The 26,715-nt window shown below is 45.0% G+C and overlaps 1 protein-coding gene across 1 annotated transcript in view; it reads right to left on the reverse strand.

Moving 5' to 3' along the window:
• The window catches only part of LOC115369782 (NACHT, LRR and PYD domains-containing protein 3-like), a gene marked incomplete at its 3' end in the record, with an annotated part of 26,922 nt that extends 1,516 nt beyond the window's left edge, over positions 1-25,406 (reverse strand). Inside the window, exons 1-5 of the mRNA XM_030066448.1 lie at positions 25,133-25,406; positions 18,650-20,414; positions 18,385-18,553; positions 16,522-16,691; positions 11,466-11,512 (exon numbers count right to left, since the gene is read on the reverse strand). Of these exons, the coding sequence (XP_029922308.1) occupies positions 11,466-11,512; positions 16,522-16,691; positions 18,385-18,553; positions 18,650-20,414; positions 25,133-25,406 (2,425 nt within the window). The remainder of the gene's footprint in view (positions 1-11,465; positions 11,513-16,521; positions 16,692-18,384; positions 18,554-18,649; positions 20,415-25,132) is intronic.
• Positions 25,407-26,715: the final 1,309 nt, after the last annotated feature.

The raw sequence follows: 26,715 nt of genomic DNA on the forward strand, positions 1-26,715 counted from the left end.
TGAAATATTTCTGCTGTCAAAACCATGAACACAGCCGCTGAAGAAAACATTCATCCTGCAGAACAGACATGAAGTGTTACTGCTGCCAGGCCCGGACTGCACATCAGGAGAACCGCCGGCCTGTCACTGGCCTGGTGGCCTGTCTGTCTTTTTTTTTTTTTTTTTTTCAGACAGGTCATCAGCCAATCAGCTGTCAGGCCGGTCTGGTCCGGCTGCCTCGCCAGTCTGACCTTTTTTTTGAGTCAGAGAGACGGACAGGCCAATCAGGGGCCAGCAGCCTGTGAAGAGCTCAAGACCTGATTGGTTTGTTTTGATGAACACCCGCCCCAACAGTCCGAGTGCACTGTAAACACAGGCAGCGAGTTGAGGAGGTGGTGTCGCGACTCGTGTGTGTGTGTCTGTGGAGGAAAGGAGAGGAGGCGCAAGTTAAGAAATTAATTCCCCAAATCCAGGAAAAAAGAGGAAAGGTGGTGCGGAAAGGGCGAAAGGAAAAAAAGGCACTGGAGGAAGACGCGGTCCCGCAGTGCACCCGACTCGCCCCGCATTACACACACCCCCCGGACCCCCACCCGACTCGCCCCGCATTACACACACCCCCCGGACCCCCACCCGACTCGCCCCGCATTACACACACCCCCCCGACCCGCACCCGACTCGCCCCGCATTACACATACCCCCCGGACCCCCACCCGACTCGCCCCACATCAAGGGGAAACCGGGGATCCCCCCCCCCCCCCCCTCCCCCATAACGGGAGTTGCTAGTTAGCTGGAAGACTAGGCCCTTACATAGCAAGCATATGCTTAGAGCTAAATGGCTAACGTTAGTTAGCAAGACAAGCAGACCATGCTGGAATTACCATTAGCACTAGCTAACGTTAGCTGGCTAATTAGTTTGCTATCTTGCTGATGGACATTCCAGCATCATATGGCCCGCTTGTCTTGCTAACTAACGTTAGCCACTTTGCTCGAAGCATAACGTTATACAAGGTCTAATTTAACGTGAGGCGGTTCCTTCAAACTAACGTTAAAACTTTCCATGGGACTCGGAGGCCAGGCGTCTCTTCCAAACTACACGATTCACGTGAACGACCCGACTGACCAAAAACACAGAGATTGGAGCCGAAAGGCGACAAGTTTGCATCCTGAGAAGTGCAACTCTAACTCTGTCTGAGAATAACTGAAGAAAATACATATGAAATACTTTAAGTTAAATTTATTGAACCACTGACAGTCAAACCAAGTTTAAAGTATAAAATATGATAAGCAAGTCGTCCTCGACTGAATCGACTTCGAGCCGCTTCTACATTTGAGCCGTCCTCCATCCTCAGCGTCTCTTTCCCTTCCAGTGCTGCCAACTCCTCAGTAAGGAAAGCAGCTATTGGCTCTCCTAAAAGTCGCTAGAAGTCGCCAAATGACGTCATCGCCTAATTTGCATAATTTGCGATTTCCATGTGATTGTAATGGACTGTAATGGGCGCTGTAGGAGAGGAATAAGGGCGCGATCAACGCGGCTTTGTGCATGTGTGATTCATCTGCTGCCTGCAGGCGGAGTGGTGGGTCTCCTCTCTGCTCCTCTCCTGACTGCAGCTGGAGGCTGTGACCGCCTGGGAGGACTTTGGGGCGGGGGAGGGGCTCGCGGCAGCACCCGCTGCTCGCTGAGAACAGGAACTGCAGAGGAACGACACGAGCTTTCAGTCTCCAAAATACCAGAAAAGTCTCCAGTAACACCAGGAAAAGTCACTAGATTTGTCTCTAGTCACTTTTGACAAAAAAAGTCACCATGGGGAGTTGGAAAGTCGCCAGATTTAGCGAGAAAGTCGCCAAGTTGGCAACACTGTTCCCTTCTTGTTGCAGACTGGAGGGGTGGAGTCACGTGACCACACACGCTGGACACGTAGTACAGCGTCTTAAAGGGACATGAACATGCCTGCCTACACAGCCAAAAAAGACAAAGACGACTTTTATTTTGTTTTTTTAAAATACCGAACAGACCGACATGAGCAAAGTGACGTCAGTTATCGTCATAAATTTTGGTATCGGTAAATTTTCGGTATATCGCCCAGCCCTCGCTGAGGGGCGTTCTGATATAAAACGGTTACCCTACATATAGCCCATAAAATAAACACACAAGAAAAAAAAAATCAATAATTTATTGGTAATAATGCAACAATAAAATTGAGAACTATTCATTCTTCCACCAAGCAAGATAGAGTGGACAGAATGGTTGCCAAGCAACACAGACGCTAAGATTGCTTTTTCATCTAGTGCCATCATCATGTCACATCAGGCTATTTGGGCTCGTTAATGTTGAATTGGATATTTCCATTAATAGTGCAATTGTTAAAATAGTGTTCAGTTATGTTTGGACTCCTCTTTTGGTGGTGTGCGTTTGGCGACAGGTGCGTTTTTGCTCAGATGTAGGCCTATGACTAACATCGGTTGTAACAATAACAATAATAATAAAAGTATACTGTTAATTTACCACACATCGGCGCTGTCACACTGGGCTCTAGTTTCCCGGTGCAGCGCGGGGTGGTGCAGTGAGGCGAACCCCGTGCAGAGCTAGTTTCGACCGGCGAAACGGGAGAGGCGGACGGTTTGCAAGTTTCAAAGACAGAGGTGCACAAAGATGGGAGTGGCGGTGCAGCGGGGGGAGGTGTCTACAGATTCAGCTTGGCACAGTGACAGTTTCGTGTCAGATCAAAGGAGATTGGCACCGTTTGGCAGCGTCATGGAAACCCAACCTGATCACCTGTCAGTCAAACAATGTGTCCAGTACGGTGATGTCTTTTTTCCAGTCATGGTGTCTAGAGCTGCTCCTGTTAACTACACAGTTCATTCATTCATTCATCTTCTAAACCGCTTATCCTCACTAGGGTCGCGGGGGGTTGCTGGAGCCAATCCCAGCGCTCATAGGGCGAAGGCAGCGAGACACCCTGGACAGGTCGCCAGTCCATCGCAGGGCAGACAGACAAACACTGACATCCACACACAGTCACACCTAGGGACAATTTAGCTTCTCCAATTCACCTGACCTGCATGTCTTTGGACGGTGGGAGGAAACCAGAGTGCCCGGAGGAAACCCACGCAGACACAGGGAGAACATGCAAACTCCACACAGAAAGGACCTTGGGTGGGAATCGAACCAGGACCTTCTCACTGTGAGGCGACAGTGCTAACCACTGCACCACCATGTCTTCTCCAGTTCTTCTTCCATATATATAAATATTCCACACTGGGTTTCCGTTATCCGGTAATCACTGGACTAATTTGTAATTTGTAAATGTCCGATGAAAATATTCACAATTTGAATTTTATTAAAACAGTCAATTTCCACGTAATTTTATTTATTATTATTATTATTTAAAAAAAAAAAAAAAAACACTGCGTGATCCCTGTCTCCGGTGTACCAGAGAGAGAGAGAGAGAGAGAGAGAGAGAGAGAGAGAGAGGTTTTTCTCTGCAGAACCAGATCAAAACAGCTCAGCGAAGTCGCCTGGAGGAGAACAAGGTCACAAGCAGTGGCGGCTGGTGAAAAAAATTCTTGGTGGGGCTGGTGTGCCAACACATTTCCCTGCCTAGTCTAGTATAAGCATTCAAATGAACAGTGGGAAAATTACTAACAGTTCCACAATAATATTTAATTTCCTTCTCAAAATCAACAGTTTCAAAGATAAAATAACAATTTACAGCTATATTAGACTTTATGCTATCAAATACTATACAATACAATACAATAATGAGATAAATTTACAGAAAGGGATTTCAGCTGAATCTATACAAATCAACAGTGAGTGAGTGAGTTTACAGCAAAGTTCTTTTCAAAAATTAAAACATAATCAGATGATTTACCCTATCTGATCAAGAAAAAATGCAAAATTTGCTTGAAGAAAAAAGCATCAGTGCCATAGAAGCAGCAAAATTTGTCAGTGCATGTCACAAACACAACAGAACAACAGGGGGTTACGGCGGATCTTTTGTAGCACAGAGGAGATATGTTGCTCAAACACTAGGTATGTAGTATTATGAGTTGTAGAACATAATAAATTATCTTGAAGGAGTAGATGTTTACCAGCAAGCTTGACTCCAATAATTTAACAATATGTTAGATTATCATTTGTTTTAAAAATGTAAATTACTTATCAAACAGACCTAACAATTCAAACACCAATGAATGAGCAGTAGCATGCATGTGATAACACAGATTGAATATGAAAAATAAGCCAAAGTGATACCTCTTCTCTGAATAGACACGCTAAGCCAGTGTGCTGCTGTTAGCCAGTGAAACTAGAGCCGAGTGGCACCTCTTCACTTTGTAATAATCTATGTCAGTGCACTGCTGTAGCCTGGAAAGTTTCTTTGCCTTGTGGGTGTTGCCTTTTGGCTCGTGCGGTGCCGGTGCCGTTGTTATTATGTCAAATTCCGAGTTAGAAACAGTCACCCAAATGTCCATGAAATTCACCCAAATGGCCAGGCAAAAAGCGAGTTGCGCTTTTCGGCGCGCTGTTTGCATCCCTGTCTGTCTCTCTCACTGGGTCTGTCTCTCTCTCTGTGTGTGTGTCTGTCTGTGTGTGTGTCCACGCTGAATCATACCTGTCACTTCTGAAAAGGATGCAGGGGAAGCAAAAAAGTGCACTGGCTGCTCCACAACCTGTCAGCCACGGCTTGCACTGAAACCAGCTCCGACAAAAAGTCCTGCTATAGGATGTAGCTTTCTCCTTGGTTTTCTGTTGGATGTTGATTTCGGGCTTGTCGTGTCCCAGCTCCTTAACGCGGATTTTTTCCGCTACCGTCCTTCTCGCAAAAGGGTAATTTAATAAGGATCTCACCGAATTTGGTGGAAGCTGCTGCTCTTGAACTCCTGTCATCGTCGCCGCCATTATCTCTCTCACTCACTCCTCGCGGTATTTTTTTTTCGTAGGGCGCCGTAAGTCTGGGAATCTCACTATGAAAAACAATGATCGCTGGCTCCTCAAGTAGCTTTAGCAATCCGAAACCTTCACGCATTTTACGTGGACGTAGGGGCGACATTTCCAGCGCCCCTACGGCGTTAAATTTGGCGACGTTGATTGGCCAATTATTCATCATTTCCCCCTAGCAACCATAACCGGATTGGCTATTTAGCTGCAGGTCTGGGGCGCTTTGAAAAGCGCCCCTAAAGAGAAATGATACAGTCTGTGGGAGGAAATTCACCACTGATTGAATGAGTCAGTTGGTGTAAATGTTGTTTAAATTATTCAGATTGCATGTAGGCACACACTATTAAGTAAAATTGACACTGATGATAAAATTTGTAAATATATACATTAGAGATTTTTCCCCTCCACGTCTGGAGGGGCGGCGCCCCAGCGCCCCCTATGGGCCAGCCGCCACTGGTCACAAGACTGATGCACATTGCAAGTTGTGGAGAGACACTTGAGACTTTGGATTTTACTTCAGCTGCTGAATTAAGTTTTTATTGCATCTATTTGATTTCAAGTTGGCAGCACGCCGCGTTATTAAAATGGTATGAGCTTTTTTTTGTTTGCAAATTGTAGTTGCAATTGTTTGCAATTGTATGCAATGTTCATGTTAAAAGAGCACAAGCTTGTGCAATATTTATTTATTTATTTTAGAAGCTACGCACGTGAGTCAGTTGACGGCACTAATTTAATTTGATACAGCCTCTTTTCAATAAAAAGATTACGCTATAAATTGACATGCCTTGATATTCTTATATAGCCTGCACATAATTTTAAGCTCAATAAATCCAGATAATATTTGACCGGAATTTCAAACATTTGTCCGGTAAATTGAAAACCTGTCGGTCACGTTGTCCGGTGCCAATTTTTTGTTTAGGGGAAACCCTGACTCCACACAAATTGAAAATGTAAAATGCATCAGTTCCTTGCCAGACTCTGGGCGTTTAGAACAGCGAATGTAAAAACTTCAACCTTTGTTTTAATCTCTAGTGTGTTGTTGCATCAGTAGCCTGATAGCATTGACTTTTGGGCCACATGTGGCATCTAGCTGGTTCCTCTGGCTGAGATGTGATTCGGCAAAACACATGAGGGCCACATCATAACCACATTGGTTTGGCCATACCTTCAAAAATGGAGGGGATTTCTCCTCTGGGACAGTTCTGTAATTGAAGCGCTTGGCCCAGATAATAGATTTTACTTTTGGGCCACACCTGACTTGTAACTGGCAAATGTGATATGGCAGAACACATGTGGGCCACATCCTAACCTTCAGTTTGGCCATACACTCTGACACCTGCCCAGGTGGCAGAGTGGAGGCTTTTGCAGCACATGACCAGGACCTTATTTGCCTAATTTTTCCCCTGGCTCCTCTCATCTTTCAACTGGCTTGGTAAGTGAATTTTAAACCTTTGAAATTTTGTTGAACTAATGATAATAAATGGAGATTTTATTCTCACTAAGTTATGGTTCCACAAAACCTTTGGTCTTTGGAGGAGAAAACTATAAGATGATTAGCCAAACAGAAGTCTGTTCTTCTTTAAGACGTGTGAAGGCGGTGACTAGACACAGGCTTATGGCTGCGTTAGCATCCTCGCTAAGCCTGCTGCTTTTAGGATGAAAATGTTTGATTCAACTTTAATGATCTCTAATGTCAGATTTTGCTAAAAGCGGTCGCTAACTTTAAGCACTACTAACATTGGCTGCTAACACAGCACCTGTGTCTATATGAAGCCATATGAAGCACGGTATATAAATTATATTAGCAGCTAACGCAGCTCCCGTGTGGTATATAAATTATATTAGCAGCTAACGCAGCTCCCGTGTGGTTTATAAATTATATTAGCAGCTAACGCAGCTCCCGTGTGGTTTATAAATTATATTAGCTGCTTAGCTGCTAACGCCACTGTGGTAATACCACACTGGGCGTTAGCAGCTAATATAATTTATATACCGTATATAAATTATATTAGCTGCTAATGCCACTGTGGTAATACCACACTGGGCGTTAGCAGCTAATATAATTTATATACCGTATATAAATTATATTAGCTGCTAACGTTGGGTGCTAACGCAGCTGAGGCGTGTCAGTGGTGATTAGCTGCTAACGTTAGCGAGTAATGAAGCCAGAGATCTATGCGCGGCGCCTCTGCCCGTCCACCAACATGAATATATGGTCGAGTGGCCATCTTTCAGTTTCTATGTGCTTCTCTTAGTGCAAACATTTCACTCGCCTTTGCCCTCAAAAGTGTGTGTGCGGACCGGGAGACTGGTTTAGCGAGTAACCTAGCTTAAGTGTGGTCTTTCAAGAACTACAAATCCCACAATCCCCTGGCCGCAACGAACCAATCACAGTACTTTTCTGTAGTGATGCAACCAGTGTCACGTGAGAGGTGACACTCCTTGGCCTGTCTCCTCCCTCTCTATGCATCTGACAAGTGACTGACTGATTCAGCTGAAAGTCATACATACAGTTTATGAAATATAAAAACTTTTTGAAAATTTGCAGTGCATTACATTATATCAAAAGCTACAATAACACTACTCTTTCTAATGTTCTGCATTGTGAAGGTGCTGTTAGAAGAAACCCAGTGACTTCCTCAGTCTCAGACATGGCTTCATCTGGCTGGTGACAGAGATGGTGGGAGAAAAGAGAGAAAAAACTGCTAATGAAAAGAAAAGAGCTGGAGCTGACAGTTCAGCTCAATTTAAACTGTTCATTTATAGTTACATACTGTTCATATTTTTTGTACTGTTCATTTTTGTTTGCACTACATTTTGTGAAATAAAACTGAAGCAAAACTTGTGTGTTTCATTTTCATACATATCATGGATGGTTAAAATGATCCATATACAGGGCAACTTAATCACTGCTCATATTGCACTAAAATTATTATTGTTATTTGGTGCCAGCAGACCTGTCATTCACTTCAAGTAATGTCACTCTGTCAACCATATGAAAGCCACATAAGGACCATATTTAGTTCACTCCTGGTAGAAGTCTGGTTTTGTTATGGTTCAGTTAAAGCTAATACACCCTAGGGCCAGATGTGGCCCATCATTCACTTCCGAAAGTGAGCCAGGTAAAAGGTTTGGTGTAAATTAGTTTAGCTTCTGGGTAAAATCTGGCTTTTGGTCTGTGAGCCACATGTGGGCCACATAAGAGCCATTAGGCTTTACCAGAACTCAGCCATACAGGCGTGCCGTATGAGGCCCAGCTGTAAGCCATATGATCTTTTGGTGTTGGTCCAGCTGTGGCAGAGGTCTGGCTATGTTATGGTTCAAACACAGCTTTCATATACCTGGGCCAGATATGGGCCGTCATTCACTTCTGTAACTGGGCCACATCTTTGCTGTTCATTTGGGCCACATCCAAGCCAAAGGAAATTTGCCATTGGGGTAAGTGATGGAGTTGAAAGTTGCAAAACAAACATGTAGGCTATTTATTTGAATATGGCGAGGATTATCCTTTGAGGTAAAAACATTCATTAAAAATGGGGGCTTCACAGTTAAATTTATATTTGCTCGTAAAAATCAATAACTTTAACAGACGGTGAGAGAGCTGGAAAAAGAGAGATGTGAGGCAGGTAGGTCATGGAAAGATGGGAATGAGGAAGACGAATGTAAGGATAGATGCATGGATGGATGGATGGATGGATGGATGGATGGAAGCTCCAGCAACATTCCAGCAGTCAAGACTGGCCTCTTTGTCCTGAGTGTGTGTTGCTGCTGCTGCTCTCTTCCTCCATGTCAGCTGTGTAAATGTTCATTACGCCTTCGCCCAGCGCATTTTAAAGGCGAGGACAGGGGCTCATTTGATTGGTTAAATGTGAATCGGCTGTGTCAAACCCACTCCACGCCTTCTCTCCTCCCCTCCGCCGGCAGGAGGGATGGTGGAGTCCACCGAGCACGGTGTGCCAAACTTGCAAAATCCGCCTGGCCACACCCAGTTGGCGAAGCACAGCTGTGCTGTGTCCCCGCCTCGCCGGGTCTGAGAAACTAGAGCCCACTGTGTCCACTTTGTGTGGAGATAAAAGGCAGGAGGATCAGGAGGCAGCAGGGAGAGGTAGGCTATTTCTCCAGGGAGGCCACCGGACACAGTGGGTTACCCGGCTGCTCATATATGAATCCCCTCAGACTTTCTATGTTTTTTCGGCAGCATCTTTGAGATTTTTTGTGCATTCGTTGAAAGACAGGGTGACATATTTTAGGCCATTTTCGTCATGGCGAATGTTGAAGGAGTCGGGCTTTAATCAGCGGTTGCCCTCGTTCGCCCTGCGTCCCATATGAAGCTGCACATCAAACCAGACTTTACAGACAAGCCCCCAAGGTGTGTCTGAGCTTGGTGCCTGAAAGTGCTTCATCTTCTGGCAGTCTGCCTCGGTTATGGCTTGGTGGTGGGAAGATTTGTCACGTCCTTCTCGGCGGAGTTTCTTTACCACACCGGCGAAAACATTGTTGCTGGTGGTGAATTCAGCGTCTTTTAACAGACACCAAGCAGCTCCTCCAACCACTCATCCAGGCTCAGGCCACCCAGCAAATCAAAATTCACCACAAAGTCTGACATTTTGTTGACAAAAGTCTACAAAAGACAAATGTGACCTAACGAGGAAGTGGAGCGCAGAGTAGTTGGTTGCTAGGCAACGCTCTGTCCGTTTACAGTGGCGCAGGGATATTTTGTGCTGCGGTCTGCCAGTGGGTTACACTGATTTTACAACGGCATGGAACGCAGCTCAGCCAATCACATTTAAGGATGGGAAGCACCCGTTTTATAATTAATGAATTAATATGGGCTACTACAGTAGCCAATGAGTATTAATCTGTGTAAAGAATGAATGAATTATTCTGCTGCGCCATCTCAGTTTGATGACATCAGCAATATCAGCCTAGCCTATATGAAATATTATTGTAATTTTGAGTGTAATGCTCAGTTAAATAGGGTTCATTGGGTCATGTTAGCAAGATGGAGCCTTTATTATTTTAAGCGTCAGTCTGCTGCTGCTGGGTAACATTTTTTTTGTTGTTTAGCTTCCCCATTCCCGATGCCCTAGCGCCGCCTATGGTGATAGGCTACACCTGTGACCCATCAAATGTGATTTGGTTTGGTTCAGCAGGTAAAAGCAGCTGAGAACAAACAGCAGAAACTGCAGCTGCAGCATCTAAACAGCTGAATGTTTGCTGCTTTGTGTTCAGGAGTCAAACAGAAGTGGGAACAAGTCGCAACAGAATTGAAGGATCTCAGCGTTACGATCGACTGCCATCTCTCCTTCAAGGCTCGGGGAAAAAAAGTCTGTCAGAGTCAAACTGAGTTTGTTGAATTTGAGGCTCATGAGGAACTCCATGTCAAGTCAAGCTGCTAAGATGTTGCTGCAGTCAGTGATCCTCTCTCACATTAGCTGTGCTTTAACAAGCTGCTCACAGGCTGATTCCACAGCACTGAAGCCCAGGGCCGGACTAAAAAACAGCCCTGGACTTTGACTAAGCCCGGCCCAAAACAACGGATGCATGAAAACTCACCCTCTCCCCCCTCCCTTAAAGTTTTGGAAATTCTGTTTTTTACCTTTTACTCTATTACTTTACTGTTTTACTACCAAAAGAGTGTTTTTAATGTCAGTGTAAAATGTTAATGACTAAAATGCACACAAATGATTTAACAACCCTTCTCCCAATGCGTGAAACTTGAGAGCCCTGCCTCAGTCACCAAAAGCCCACCAAAAGCGTAGTCTGCGTATAGGGAGCGGCAGCCCTGATGGTCTCTCTCTAGTCATCTCAACTTGCACACACTACCACGAGTATCTTTGACACGGCTGAGTGGCGAGTAAGCCTGCGCATCTAAGGGCCTACCGGCGCATTGTTGCCACCTATTGGTCTGGACATGGAACAACAGTAGATTACAAGCAAAAAGGGGAGGAAAAAAAAAAAAAGACCGGCCGGCCGGTATTCTCCAGAACGTCCAGATGGCCAGTCCGCCCACCTGCTGAAGCCACTACAGTTATTGGAGAAACAAACACTGGAGACTCTTGATAAGAGGCCGCATCACTTCCACCAGCGCCCACTTTGAAGGAAATAGAAGTTCCTGAGCTGGAAAACCTGCTCAGGTATGCAGATGTGTGTGTGACTGACAGAGTTGTTCATGGTGTGGCTCCTCCCCTCTCAGCCTTTGTTAGCAGGAGCATACGTGGATTACATTTTGTTCAGGCACTTTTCAGGACGTCGCAGGTCCTTCTCTTTTCAGTCAGGCACAAAGATTATCCACTCACAACTTTGTAAAGCTCCATTCATCTGTAATGCCAAAGTTCCCTGTATAAAAGGCAAAACAAGAAATCTGTGTGTCCAGTCTGCTCTCTGCCCGGAGCTGCTGTCCAGGGCAGAGAGGTCCCAGCAGATATTCAGAAACACACTATTCTCAACATAGCCTTTTGGCAAATTCTGGTGCATTTACAGAAATGTTCATTAATGTGCACTGTCCCTGTTACTATAAATTAAATTAAATTAAATCCACACTTACACTTCCTCAGTCCTGGTTTCAGCCACTGCTCTCCACCATGGTCCACCCTGGAGGAAGAAACAGAGGCTCTGTCTCAGTTCAAAGGCTGTACGCTGCCTAGGTCGTATTTGTAGGCTGCTTACGTCACGGCGTCACGACAAGTGCTGTCCCAATTCAATTTCACCGCGCAGCGTCCTGATAATGCAGCCGACCGATCCAGCCTATTTTTGACTCATTTGCAGGACACACCTCCACGATGCTTCACGGCCGACATTACAGCCTACTTCCCAGGTAGTCCAGTCGTTTTATGAAAAAACCTCGGACAAATTGCAAGAGAAGCAAACTGAACTGATTTTGTATCCTCAGTTTGTCCTGAGTGAGGGGAAAAAAAGTCCCAAGGAATCCCATTGGTGAAAAAACACTGTTTTTAACACACAGGGGAAAGGGGTTCAAAATTTTACTTTCAGACAAAAAGATTACTATATATATATTAACCTTTTAATTCACTGTTTAAATGGCTCTTCTGGCATTTATTCCTTATATTCCTTATTAGCGCATATCAAGATAGATAGATAGATACTTTATTCATCCCGTAGGAAATTCACATTTTTTCAGCAGTATCTACAGATTACAGATTAAGTAAATAAAATAAAAAAAAATAAAGAAAATAAAAATAAAGAATAAGATCTAAGTACAACAGAATAACCTAAGTACAACCCAGTGTGCAAAAAGCAATGTGCAACAAAAAAAAACAGAAAAAACCGTGTGCATGGGTGTATAAAATGTGCATAGAGGGAGGTCAATGTGCAAATTTAGAAGAAATATACAGTATACACATGATAAATAGCAGTAAGCAATATAAACACTATAAACAAGGATTATAAAAAGATAGGAATATGAACAATTTAAACAGAAGGGCTCTAGTTTCGCAGACCAGGCGAGGCGGGGGCGTAGCGCAGATGCGCTTCGCCAACTGGGTGTGGCCAGGCGGATTTTCCAAGTTTGGCACGCCGTTCTCGGTGGCGCAAGTACTCCACCGTCCCTCCTACCGGCGCAAGGGAGGAGAGAAGGCGTGGAGTGGGTTTGACACAGCCGATTCACATGTAACCAATCAAATGAGCCCCTGTCCTCGCCTTTAAAATGCGCTGCGCGAAGGCGTAATGAAAGTTTACACAGCTGACATGGAGGTCTACTGCTGCAGGCGGAGCGGAGCTCAGGAGACAGGCGCGGAGCGGAGACCGGCGAGCAGTGCGGACACGTCACCAAAACCTCACAGGCAGGCTTCCGGAATGTCAGACACATGAACAATGCAATAAATACCGAAAAAAACCACTATTCAATGCTACGATCACAATCAGCACATACATATATCTCCATATCAACTGTCCCGTCACAGCTGATGTCAGATCAAAGGAGATTGGCACCGTTTGTGCTGATTGTGAGGTTTTGGTGATGTGCGCCTGTCAGCCAAACTTCCACTGCGCCGGCTCCGCTCCGCCTTGCGCTGAAAGTAGACGTGGTTTCAGATGGTGAGCTTTTGGCGCACCTCGGCGAAGCCTTTTGGCACGAAACTGTCACTGCGCCAAGTTGAATCTGTTGACACCTCCCCCCGCTGCGCCACCACTCCCATCTCCGCGCAAGTCCGTCTGCGAAACTTGGACACTGTCCGCCTCTCCCGTTTCGCCGGTCGAAACTAGCTCTGCGCGGGGTTCGCCTCACTGCGCCACCCCGCGCTGCGCCGGGAAACTAGAGCCCCAAGACCGTCGACAGAACCTGACGCCCGGTACTGGGAATTCAGGAACTGTCAGACTTGATCCAGCCTCATGGAATCACCCCTTCCCCTCCAGTCCTTACGTGTTATCTACCAGTATTGCAGTATGTGTATAATGAGTTATTTCCTCCGGGTGGAGTTAAAAAGCCGCATGGCGTGGGGGAGGAATGATTTCCTCAGTCTGTCGGTGGAGCAGGACAGTGACAGCAGCCTGTCACTGAAGCTGCTCCTCTGCCTGGTGGTGGCGCTGTGCAGTGGATGCAGTGGATTGTCCATGATTGACAGGAGCCTGCTCAGCGCCCGTTGCTCTGCCACAGATGTCAGGCTCTCCAGTTGTGTGCCCACAACAGAGCCCGCTTTCCTCACCAGTTTGTCCAGTCGTGAGGCGTCCCTCTTCTTGATGCTGCCTCCCCAGCACACCACCGCATAGAAGAGGGTGCTCACCACCACAGACTGGTAGAACATCAGCAGCAGTTTTTTGCAGATGTTGAAGGACGCCAGCCTCCTGAGGAAGTACAGTCGGCTCTGTGCTTTCCTGCTCAAATCAGATAATGTGTGATATGCATGTGTAAACAGAATAATTCAAAGAACTTGTAATTGACTTTTTTTCTTGTCTTTGTGTGTGCAATCATCTTGTGAATTTTTATAGTGATATCTGAAAGTCAAATGTTGAACCCCTTTTCCCTGTGTGTTAAAAACAGTGTTTTTGGTAATATGTGGTCATATAGAGGTGATTTTCAAAACTTTCCACCAATGGGATTCCTTGGGACTTTTTTCCCCTCACTCAGGACAAACTGAGGATACAGAATCAGTTGAGTTTGCTTCTCTTGCAGTTTGTCCTAGGTTGACCCCAATTTTGGCCTAAAATGACTGGACTAAGGGTACGTTTGGGTCCAGTTGAATTTGGATCAGCCACCATTGCTGGAATTATGAAGCATGTTTTAGACCGTCTTAATGTTCATATCATGACGTTTTGATAAGTTTCCATGCCTATAATTACCACCATAGATTGGGTTTAGCTGTTAACTGTATCTGAACAATGCCTGTAAATGCAAGTTTAGTTAGATAAGTTAGATAGGCATTTTGCATGATGTTTCCATAGCAACCATCAGCACATCAGGTACGTTACAATGTAGCCATGTGTACAGTTACTTTAACTGGGATAGTCTGTAGGTCTGAGGCGTGAGATGAAATATAAGTCGGCCTAAGTAAACAAATAACCAGTCAGGCTATGTCAGCGGGTGCTGTTATAATAAACGGTTTACAGGCTACTATTTTACCTGATCACGCTGCTCCCTTGTGTGAAAATACATAACACGGTTGTGACGGTGCAAGTGATTGAGCTCCTGCATCTTCGCAAAGACAAAATGAAATAAAAGAATAGAATCAGTGTTGTCCATCTTGAGAGCGTTGAAGCTGCTTATCGTTTTGTTTCATGCACAGGTGTTCACTGACACACCTCCCAAACCTGCTTAGGCATTTTACGCTATATCACTTGAATGCGCTTCGGGAAGCCTCGATAATAATGACGTAGGAATCCTCCGCAGGCTACACCGTCCCAATTCACTAAACTTTTAGTTCCAGTAAACCTGATATAGGCACCGATGAAGGACGCCTCCTACGTAGGGACCGTGGGCTGCGACCCAGTAGTCATCTAGCCCTTCAACTGAGACAGACCCAGAGTCAGAGCAGCAGATTCTCTTTGAGGAGGGAAACATGGGCAGGAAACAGTGATGGGAATAACAGCTTTATAAATAAACGGTACTAACGGTGTTACTTTTATCAGTAACGAGTAATCAAAAAAAATTACTGTTTCCCCATCACGCCGTTACCGTTACTGACAATAAAATGCACTGTTACTAGGCTGTAACTGAGCTCACTGATGCGGCTTCAACCGAGCAGCTCTCTGTCAGCAATCAGAGCTGCTTAAGCCCCAGATCTTTCTTCAAAAACCCCAGATCTTTTTTATTATAATTATTATTTAATTATCCTATACGAAAAATGTGCATCTTGTGCAGAAAACGCGGCGTGTCAATTTTCAAACCGATCGGACTTTACACTTTTTTGTAATTTATCAACATGAATGGAATTCCCCACCCGGACAAGAGGGTATCACTACTTTATCAGAGGCCGTTAGATCAGTGGTTCCCAACCTTTTTCTTGAGGGACCCATATTTTCACCATTGCAGACTTTGGCGCACCCCTCCACCCACCCCCGGCCCTTCCTTCCCTCTTCTCCTCTCCCTTCACACACACACACTATTATTATTATTACCTTTTTATTATTACATTACTATTATTAATTTATTATTACTAACTTTTGCATGCATGGTGAAGCGGGATAAAATAGGCTAATGCAATAATGCAGGTTCCTAACGTTAAACTGCTCTGCATCAAAACTGTAATAGCCTACTTTGTTTTAAATGCACATGACTCAAGGATGTCAGTTTCCTAAGCCAATAAGGCTATGATCAAGCTAACCAAGAGCATGGCCTATACCTTTTAAAATAAGCACGTCGGGAAGCAGGTCGGGTCCATTATTTTAACCGACTTGCGGTCCGAGTTGCGGTCGGGTTGGTTGAAAACGTCGGGCGAGTGCGGGTCGTTTGTAAGTGTACCCGCACACCACTGGCATGTATGCGCATGTCTGTGTGTGTGTGTGTGTGTGTGAACGAGAATGACAGGGAGAAAGAGCGCTATGCAGAGATGAATGAACGGAATGATATTTATATTTTAAAATCGAGTTGGGGGGAAAAAAGCAGAATCAGTTTGTGGTGCTTGGTGTTGACTGTGTGGCGCTGCACCACACTGGTCTGTGTATGGGAAACACTGACTTTCTGCAAGTTTACTCTGTTTACCTCTGTGAGTGCGGGAGGGTGTTCACGTGACAACCCTTTCCTCCAGATTTAATTTTTTAATGTCAGTGTATTTATTTATTCAAACTAATTATGAAGCTTTTTAACCCTATGTATGTGTCACAAATAAATTAAATACTAACACATAACTAAAAAAAAAAATCACACCCCTCAAAATCAAGAGGGCTTGGCCACCCCCCATGGCTCTCTGGCAGCCAACTAATTTGACATATTTGAACAATTTTTTAAAAAAGTAACGTAATAGTTACTTTTCCTGGTAATTAATTACTTTGACAATGATGTAACTCAGTTACTAACTCAGTTACTTTTTAGTAGAAGTAAATAACCTTCCCTATGAAGGATTTAGCAGACCACGTCACTCATATCCACCATTCAACATGAAACAATACTCCTCAGGCCTCTGTAAGACATTGTGTGTGTCTCTCCATACCTGAGAGCCTCCAGTCTCCAGGTTGGATCCTCCAGTCCAGCAGAGAGCAGCTTCACTCCTGAGTCTCCTGGATGATTGTAGCTCAGGTCCAGCTCTCTCAGATGGGAGGGGTTGGAGCTCAGAGCTGAGGCCAGAGAAGCACAGCCTTCCTGTGTGAGCAGACAGCCTGACAGCCTGCACACCATCACAAACACAATCAGTCCACCACATCATCTGCTTTGTGTTTTCACAGAAACCTACACAGCTTAGGAATCTGCTCAGTGACATGAAGCTGTATGCATGGCTGGAGCCATTTCTTTGATATGATGTAGAAAAGATGTAGAATTGTTCTCTGGGAGGTTGACATTGTCTCTAGATGAAGAGCAGCTTGCTGCATGTTTCATTCAGCAGGTTGACAACTGAGGGTGACTTGTTATATTTCAAAAATGGTTCAGTCAAATTCTCCAGTTTCTCCAGTTTCACAGTGACAAGACAGAGAGACAGAACAATCTGTTGGAGCTACATGCACACCTATGAGGTTAACGTTTTCATGAAGAAGCAAACATAAGAACAATGTTGTCATGACCTCATAGTCTGTGTCAGGACTGGGAGCACTTGAGCACAGAGCGTATACAGTGGAGGACTGGGAGGACTGGGAGGACTGGGTGAGAGGAGCCGGGCCAGCACGCTCACTCACCTCCAAACTACAGCAACAGACACTTAAAGAGACATTTTCAAACCCTCATTATTCATACAGTTATACAGCTCTGATTGTTATTTTTAGACAGAACATTATTACTGAGCTCCAGACCTCAGTGTCCTCACAGCTGGCTACAGGGGAGACTGTGAGGCCTGTCGCGATATGCCATAAGGTAAATTTAAATGAAGTCAGTAACTTTTCTGATGGTGATTAATTGCCACATTCATGTGTGTTTGTTTTCCTCGTTTCTCTCCACCAAAGAGACCAGACGACAAGAGCGTTCACTGCCGTGCATCATCTTCAGCGAGGTGAGCTGGTTCATTAGAGGAATGAACGGAGGGAACGCTCTTGTCATCGAGTATCTTTGTCTCTGTGGGGGGCGGGGCCATGGGCTACACACACACACACACACACACACACACACACACACAGACAGACACACACACACACACACGAGACGAGGCTGAGAAAAGAGAACGACATGGAACTTTTTCCCAATCCAAACGCAGCCAAACCCCCTGTGTGGGAATGTTCTGGATTCAGAGCAGATGAGAGAGGGGAGCCCAGTCACCTGGACGAGCAGGTGAGCCGCGTTTGTTTTCAAACTCTCCAAACTAAAAGAGGGAATATGAGCAACATCAGTGCACAGCTAAAGCACAACCAGCCTGCCCAGTGTTCCCAGTTAAGAAAAAAACAACAACAAGCCAAGACGTGTGTGTGTTTTTGTTGGTTTTTTTTTTTGTTTGTTTGTTTTTTTTTTAATACAGTGCACTTTTTGTTTCCAGAGACTGTTGGTCATTTTTTTGTATTCTTCAGGTCTTTATTTATTTAGGTATTTTTAAGTGTTCTTTATTTCTGATATTTAAATTTTCTTGTTTACATTTTTAAATATTCTTATTGAATAAATGTTTATTTCTCTTTTAAACGGTGTATTGCATCATTATGCCTTTATTATCATAAATATATATTATCATAATACAAATTTAAAGAATGGTCTGAAAATGTCAAAATTACAACAATAATAAAAATGGTCTTAAAAGAACAATATTACACAATATCATCACTTATCGCAATAATTTCTGCCGCAACAGTGAAATCTGTTATTTGTGACAGGCCTAGTGACTGTATGTAAATCAGGACTGAACTGGTCATGTGTTGAGCAGGTTGAGGAATCCTGACCTGAGAGCCTCCAGTCTGCAGTGTGGACTCTCCAGTCCAGCAGAGAGACGCTTCACTCCTGAATCCTGCAGATCGTTGTTACTCAGGTCCAGCTCTCTCAGACTAGAGGACTGGGAGCTGAGAACTGAGGCCAGAGCTGCACAGCTTCTCTCTGACAGATTACAGCCACTCAGCCTAAGGAGAAATGAAAACAATAAATTTAAATGTGTTTCTCTTGTGTAGAAAACCTCATGTTATGTGTTTAATATATCCAGTTATCTCTGAACCTACACAGATTTCTTGGAGGCTTTGACCACTGGCAGCAGCCTCAGAAGAGCCTCCTCTGAACCAGAGTATTTCTTCAGGTCAAACACGTCCAGATCTTTCTCTGATGACAGTAAGATGAAGCCCAGAGCTGACCACTGAGCCGGGGACAGTATTTCTCTGGAGAGACGTCCTGATCTCAGGTACCACTGGATCTCCTCCACTAGGGAACGGTCATTCAGCTCATTCAGACAGTGGAACAGATTGATGCTTCTCTCTGGAGACTCATTCTCCTTGATCTTCTCCTTGATGAACTTGACTGTTTCCTGATTGGTCTGTGAGCTACTTCCTGTCTGTGTCATCAGGCCTCGTAGGAGAGTCTGATTGGTCGGCAGTGAAAGACCCAGGAGGAAGCGCAGGAACAAGTCCAGGTGTCCATTTGGACTCTGTAAGGCCTTGTCCACAGCACTCTGGAGGAGTTTTAGTTGGGAGGCTGATTGTTCTTCTGACAGCAGATTGACTCCAGACTTGATGAATGTCACAAAGACATGAAGAGCAGCCAGAAATTCCTGAAGGCTCAGATGGATGAAGCAGAAAACCTTGTCCTGGTACAGCCCACACTCCTCTTTAAAGATCTGTGTGAACATTCCTGAGTACACTGAGGCTGCTCTGATATCAATGCCACACTCTGCCAGGTCTTCTTCATAGAAGATCAGGTTGCCTTTCTCCAGCTGCTCAAAAGCCAGTTTTCCCAGAGACAGGATCATCTCCCTGTTCGTTGGAGTCCAGACTGAATCTCTCTCATGTTTCTCATAATATTTGACATTCTGCACTTTAAACTGAACCACCAGGAAGTGGATGTACATCGCAGTCAGGGTCTTGGGCAGGTCTCCTCCCTTACTGGTTTTCAACACGTCCTCCAGAACTGTAGCAGTGATCCAGCAGAAGACTGGGATATGGCACATGATGTGGAGGCTTTGTGACGTCTTGATGTGGGAGATGACTCTTTTGGCCTGCTTCTCATCTCTAAATCTCTTCCTGAAGTATTCCTCTTTCTGTGGGTCAGTGAAGCCTCTCACCTCTGTCACCATGTCAATGCACTCAGAAGGGATCTGATTGGCCGCTGCGGGTCGTGTGGTTATCCAGAGGCGAGCAGAGGGAAGCAGTTTCCCCTTGATGAGGTTTGTCAGCAGAACGTCCACTGAGGTGGACTCTGTAACATCAGTCAGGATCTGGTTGTTGTTGAAGTCCAGAGGAAGTCGACACTCATCCAGACCGTCAAAGATCAACACAACCTGGAACTGCTCAAACCTGCTGATTCCTGCTTCTTTGGTCTCAGTGAAGAAGCGATGAAGAAGTTCCACCAAGCTGAACTTTTTCCCTCTCAGCAGATTCAGCTCTCTGAAAGTAAATGGAAATGTGAAGTGGACATGCTGGTTGGCTTTGTGTTCAGCCCAGTCCAGAGTGAACTTCTGTGTTAAGACTGTTTTCCCAATGCCAGCCACTCCATTTGTCATCACTGTTCTTTGCTGATCTCTTCCAGGTAAAGGTTTAAAGATGTCTTCACATCTGATTTGTGTTTCTGGTGTGTCTGGTTTCCTGGATGCTGCTTCAATCTGTCTGACCTCATGTTCAGTACTGATCTCTCCACTCTCTCCATCAGTGATGTACAGCTCTGTGTAGATCTGGTTCAGAGGTACCGACTTTCCTGCTCTTTTGATTCCTTCAAACAAATCCTCAAACTTCTTCTTCAGGTTGAATTTGAGATTTCTCTGGCAGTCAGCAAGAATGGCTGAATAAAGAAACAACAAGAGATGATATCAATTAGAGGATGCTATAGAAAATCTTAATTGCATTGCCTACTTTTGTGTGACTTCCTTTCAATTTCTGCTGTTCTTGATTATATATAAATACTCTTGAAATCACATTTTTGACACCACGTGTCACAAGGCAGAAGTGTGTTTTATGGTTTTACTTTGTAGTGATTTTATATGCTTGTGTTTTTATTATTTATGCATGATTTTATTTGACTTTGGTTTTATATGCATCTATTTTTATCCTTAATTTTATTTGCATGTTGCATGATTTTAGACACAACATCTTGTCGTGTTGTTTTTGAGACTGACAGCTTGGACAGCCACTGAGGAAGGGGAATGAGGCTTGCGGCAGCCAATCAGTGCCGGAGAGGTGGGCCTCACCTTTGGGGCGGCAGGAATTAAAGGCCCCGGCAGGAAAGGACACGAGAGGCCCGGGGGACGAGACCAGGGAGGCGGCCACGCGGCCAGGCCGAGCTGGCAAGGCAGGAGCCGCGGAAGGGCGCCCAGAGCAGGATGAGGTTCGGCAGCAGCGCAGGACGAGACCGGCCAGAGCGGCGAGAGTCGCGGTGAGATGCGGTGGTAGGAGCGAGACACTCAACCGGAGTTGGGGAGCAGCGTGTGCTGTGGCAACCAGGAAGTTGACGCGAGGTTTCCCCGGACCAGGAGCGGCCGGTGGAGGAAAGGACCGGGCTGCAGTAGTGTCCACCAACGCCAGTTCACTCCGGCCTGGGTCGCAAGTCTAGGACTGCGGCCCAGGAAATACGTGAGTAGTTGTTGGCGGCATGAAGTACTGGAAGTGGTTGTGTGCATGCACTCTATTGCCTTAAGGGCAAAGCCTCACCCGGTGTCTCTTGTCTCCGCAGGGTATGTCGCCACCGCCAGGACCGCGACTGTAGCGAGGCACGGGTCCACCGGAAGCGTGCAGGACGGAGGGCGGGTGCGACGGCGCCATGGCTCTACTACTTTGTGGACTCGAACTGGAAGATGTTCTTTTAAAGAATGGGTTTGGACTGAAAAGAAATTAACCCATTCTCTGTAAATAAACCCCTTCCCTTGTATTTGATTGACTCTTTTGGTTATTTTAAAGCTCTGCACTCCTGATTTAAAAGAACCTGTTTTTAGAGTCCTAGGCTCTCTCCTAGGTGGCGTTGTCGCTCGGTTTAGGTTTTTATCATTTTTTAAAATTATTTATTTAGTTTTTATAGTTGTTTTAGGCCTCTTCCGGCCAGCCGGGTGTTACACATGCATTGGTAATGTGAAATAAACATAATACCCTTGTGGACCTTCTTTAATAAAGCATTGCTATAGTTCATGTGCAGCACTGGAGGTCACTGTGGTCCAGACCAGTTGTTCAGTGATCTTTTGTGTGGTCATTATGGTCAGGACCATTTCAGGACCATGGATGGACCATGCAAGGGACCACTGAACAACTGGTCTGGACCATAGTGACCACATAGCCGACACTAAACGGTGAGGACAATACAGTCCAAATGGTTCATATTTATAAACAGTAAAATAAAATATCCATTCACATGCTATATATAGATTGGTAGATAGATGGCCATCTGGTATAAGCACACAAAATTCACCATACAGTGCAACAATAAGAATATAGGCATTATAAATACCAAAGTTCATTAATAGACAGGATTATGACATTCTGACATTTTGCTCCAGCGCCCCTTATGGTGGTGACCAGTGGTCCCATGGTCAGCGGACAGACCCCTGAATTGGCTGCGACTGCTGGTGATTACCACTTCACTCACTGCCCCCCTGCTGTCTGGAACCTTCCTCTCATCCCTGTGCAATCAGTGTTTCTCAGGCTATTAGACATTTGCCTTGCCAGACTTTCAGGCCTAACAGTGTTTCTATATGTAATCTCATTTCGATCAACATACAGTATAACCCCACCTATTTATCTTCTGTCTTTTTATCTCCTCCTAGCAGCACATCCAGTTTTAAGTCTAATAAAATAGAAACACCTTCAGCCTTAAAAAAAAAAAAAAAAAAAAAAAAAAAAAAAAAGATTATTATTATATTTCTGCTTTACTTGACAGTGACAGTAGAGAGAGACAGGACGACTTGCCTTGGTACATGGTACACACTCTACTCTGGTGAGCCACCAGAGCACCCCACCTTTACACTTTTCAAATGGGAAAGGTATTGGGTTAGTTCCTGTGAATATTAGAAGTGTATCTGACAAAATTAGTGCCAATATAATTGTACTACAGAGTTTAAACATTTTCAGATGTGACACGACTACTACAGGTGAGGGTGTTGCAGCCTTTTTAGAGAATTATTTTACTGTGTGTGTGTGTGTGTGCGTGTGTGTGTGTGTGTGCGTGCTGCAGATATTTTAATGAATCAACCTCAAAAATGCAATGCTGTATTTGCCCATGAAATTACTGACCATCATCCAACTGCCTGTGTTAGAGATACCAGGCAACAAAATCTCAACCTTGCAAACATTTTTAATGAAATTTTAGGGATTTCTTTGGCTCAGCCATTTTGCAGAGACATGTATCATATTGATATACATCAGCTATCCTGATCCTGATATACTCCTGATATACTTAACAGGCTACCTGATAAACATGCTCCTTTCACAAAGCTAAGGGTTAAGAGTAGCAGTAATTTATGATACTGTTGATAAGAATAATTACTGCCCAATCTTGAAAGTGGCTTGTTTGGGTAAAGATTTGGAACAGCTTATGTGTACTCAGCTGTGTTTCTTTTAATCTGTGAATGATTTTTTCAGCTGTTATCAATCTGATTTACAGCCTGTAAAGAAGTGAAGGAGTTGGATTTAGGTTCATTTGCCTGGAACTGGTGTCACAACTACCTTTTTGAGCAGCCTTTACACACGGAAGTTACATGGCACTGACTGAGCAGTGTGTACAGGCCACGCCCACATATGGAAGACAGCGCACACACACACACACACACATGGCGCTCACCTGGCTCAGGTACAGCAGCAGCGACAGGAAGACAGAAGATCAGAAATATGACAGACGACAGCGCAGTATGAAACAGCACCGGCATTTTGACAACAACATTCAAATGTGGCGCTACGGACGCGGAGGAAGTGAGCAAGAAGGTCGGCGGTCAGGGATAACCTCATTCCCACCTGCTTCAAGACAGCCACCATCATCCCTGTGCCTAAAAAGTCTGCAGTGTCTGATCTAAATGACTACCGCCCTGTGGCACTCACCCCCATCCTGATGAAGTGCTTTGAGAAACTGGTTCTCCAGCACATAAAGAACAACATCCCTGCCAGTCTGGACCCTTAGCAGTTTGCATTCAGAACCAACAGATCCACAGAGGATGCCATCTCCACTGCTCTCCACTCAGTCTTCACTCACCTGGAGAAAAGCAGTACCTACATCAGAATGCTGTTTGTTGATTTCAGCTCAGCTTTCAACACAATCTCCCCCATGAAGCTGATTGGAAAACTGAACACTCTGGGCATCAGTACCACTCTCTGCAACTGGATACTGGACTTCCTCACAAACAGACCCCCGTCAGTTCGGATTGGCAGTCTCTCCTCCTCCACTCTAGTGCTCAACACCGGAGCCCCCCAGGGCTGTGTGCTCAGCCCCCTCCTGTTCACGCTGTACACCCACGACTGCAACCCCCGACATGGAGAGAACTCTATTGTGAAGTTCGCGGATGACACCACCATCATTGGCCAGATTTCCAACAATGATGAGTTTTCATATCGGGAGGAAATCAACCATCTTGCAGAATGCAACACAGAAAACAACCTACTGCTCAACGTCAGCAAAACCAAAGAGCTGATAGTTGATTTTAGAAAAAAGGAGGCAAAGACACACAACCCTGTCTACATCAATGGAGCTGAGGTGGAGCAAGTGAGCAGTTTTAAGTTCCTGGGAATCAACATAACAGAGAACCTGTCATGGACTTCACATATCTCTGCCCTGGTTAAAAAAGCTAAGAAACGGCTGTATTTCTTAAGGAAACTTAAGAAAGCAAAATTCCCACGCCAAGTTCTTGTCAACTTCTACAAAGGAGCGATTGAAAGCATCCTGACTGGAAACATCACAAACTGGCATGGGATGCGCACGGCCCAGGACAGGAAGACTTAGTGATTAAAACTGCCCAAAACATCATTGGAACCCATCTACCAAGCCTCAGTGATATTGGGGAGGTGAGGTGCCTGCGCAGAGCCAAAAGGATCCTAAAAGACAACACCCACCCCAGCCACAGCCTGTTCAAACTGCTGCCATCAGGCAAAAGATACAGAAGTATCCGCTGTCGTACCACCAGACTACAGAGCAGCTTCTTCCCTCAGGCTGTGAGACTACTAAATGCACCATCTGCACTCCTCCATGTTTAATAATTTTATTTTTTATACAATCAATTAATCAATCAAGAGGGAACCACACTTTAATTTCATTATTCAACCTGTTGTATCCTTGTATACTTATATCCTTGTATTCTTGTCAGTACATACTAAAAGTAAAAAGTAGAAGTATGCGATTTGGAACGCAGGGAGGGTTTCTCAGGGAGACTGGCCAGGTGCTCCTGATCACCCAGTTAACTAAACCCCGCCTACAGGGTTACCTGCAAAGACAGACAGATACACACAAGACAACACAGGGGAAAACACAAAGCAGGCCCTACAGACACAGGTGGCCGTCACACCTCTTTTTGGAACCTTCCTAAGACTTACCTTCAGGACTTGGGCAGTGTGCCAACTGCTCAACAAGGTCATTCCTGTTTATCTGAGACAAAACTATCTTGGTGACTTCCACAGTGTACTCGCTGTAGGTCTTGACCATCTCGTCCAGCGTCTCGTGCCTGTTTTCCGTCTCCAGTCGGCTCTTTGGGATGGCCGGGAGCTCATTCAGGATGTCGGGTTGCTGCAGGAACCACTTGAATTCTTTTAGCTCTTCATTTCTCAGATCCTTCAGAACTTGGAGGAGCAGCACTACTGGAGTCGCCATCGATGGATCGTTGGTCCCTCAGAGGAAAAACAGAAGAAAGTGAAAATGACCTGAAAAGACGCATCATGATCCCATCACTCAAACCAGCTGCCGAGGGTTCTGGGACATATTTGACCACGTATTATTTGTAATGCGTCCTGATGCGTCCCTGACAAGAGCATAGTGAAGGAAGTGATGTACACCCTCAGAAAATAAAGCCACCTGAGCCCTTCAGGGGCAGCTCATCCCCGGGGCCTCTGAGGGCAGCCTCTGTCCCCTTGACTCACTCAATTCAGTGATTCACTAAATTCTGTTGGCGTTTTCAACCAAAATTATTATTTTGCTAAATGATAACTGCACTGCTGAGGACATTCCATACATACAGTTGGGTGGCCTTTGACTGGCATTGCTTTGCCTGCTACATTTTACATGTCAATCCCTCTAGCTCATTACTGGGTTTACAGGCACATGTGTGCAAGTAAAAATGTGAATAGGTGGATTTATTTGTTCAGATGCTGCTCGATATGTGCAGTGAACAACATCATAAATGTAATGCGGGTCATCACAGGTGGCTAACGCCTTAGCCGTTCACAGTTTGCTCTTTAAAATTACACCAATCACTTTCAGGTTCTAAAAAATGAGCAAAACATCTGTCTTTGGTCACAAACAAACACCTGAATGTTCTAATTTAGTTTGAAGGCTTTGAGAAAACTGCATTCATTTCCGCCAAAGATGATTATCTGCATGTCTGGAAATGCCAACAAACCAGCGTTGACTGATGTGGAACACATCAACACACAGTCAAGTGAGGTTAAAATCAAGGTCAACTGGACTTGATAGCAGGTTTTTGAATGAAGTTATAATTATAACTAAGTTCAGGAACAGGACCACGCCCCGCTCATTCTCATTAATTCACAACACCAGTGCCTCCTTAATCCAAATCACCGGTGCCTCTCCCAGCCACATACCTGCACGCACATATATAAGCATGCCTAACCCGTTTGTCTCAGCTCTCTCAAACCCCACCCCCCCAAACCCTCAGTAATTCTCCTCTCTTCCTTCATCATAGGAACCACCGGGGGATGATGAAGCAAAGAAATTGCTCATCGAGACGTGCCCCCACCCTGAGTCTCCACCCCCGGGTTCCTAGACACTCCAGCCTCGACTCCTTCATCTCTCCGAACACGTCATCCACCCTCATCCGGCTTCCATCACTCCCCTCGACACTAACATCCATCGCCATCGACCCTCATCTTATCCCTTCCTGAATCTTCTTGTTGATCAAATCAACTATTTAAACTATACACAAATTGTTTGTTTGTTTGTTTGT

The sequence above is a fragment of the Myripristis murdjan genome, chromosome 13, assembly GCF_902150065.1.
Source record: "Myripristis murdjan chromosome 13, fMyrMur1.1, whole genome shotgun sequence".
In the NCBI taxonomy this organism is placed as follows: Eukaryota; Metazoa; Chordata; class Actinopteri; order Holocentriformes; family Holocentridae; genus Myripristis; species Myripristis murdjan.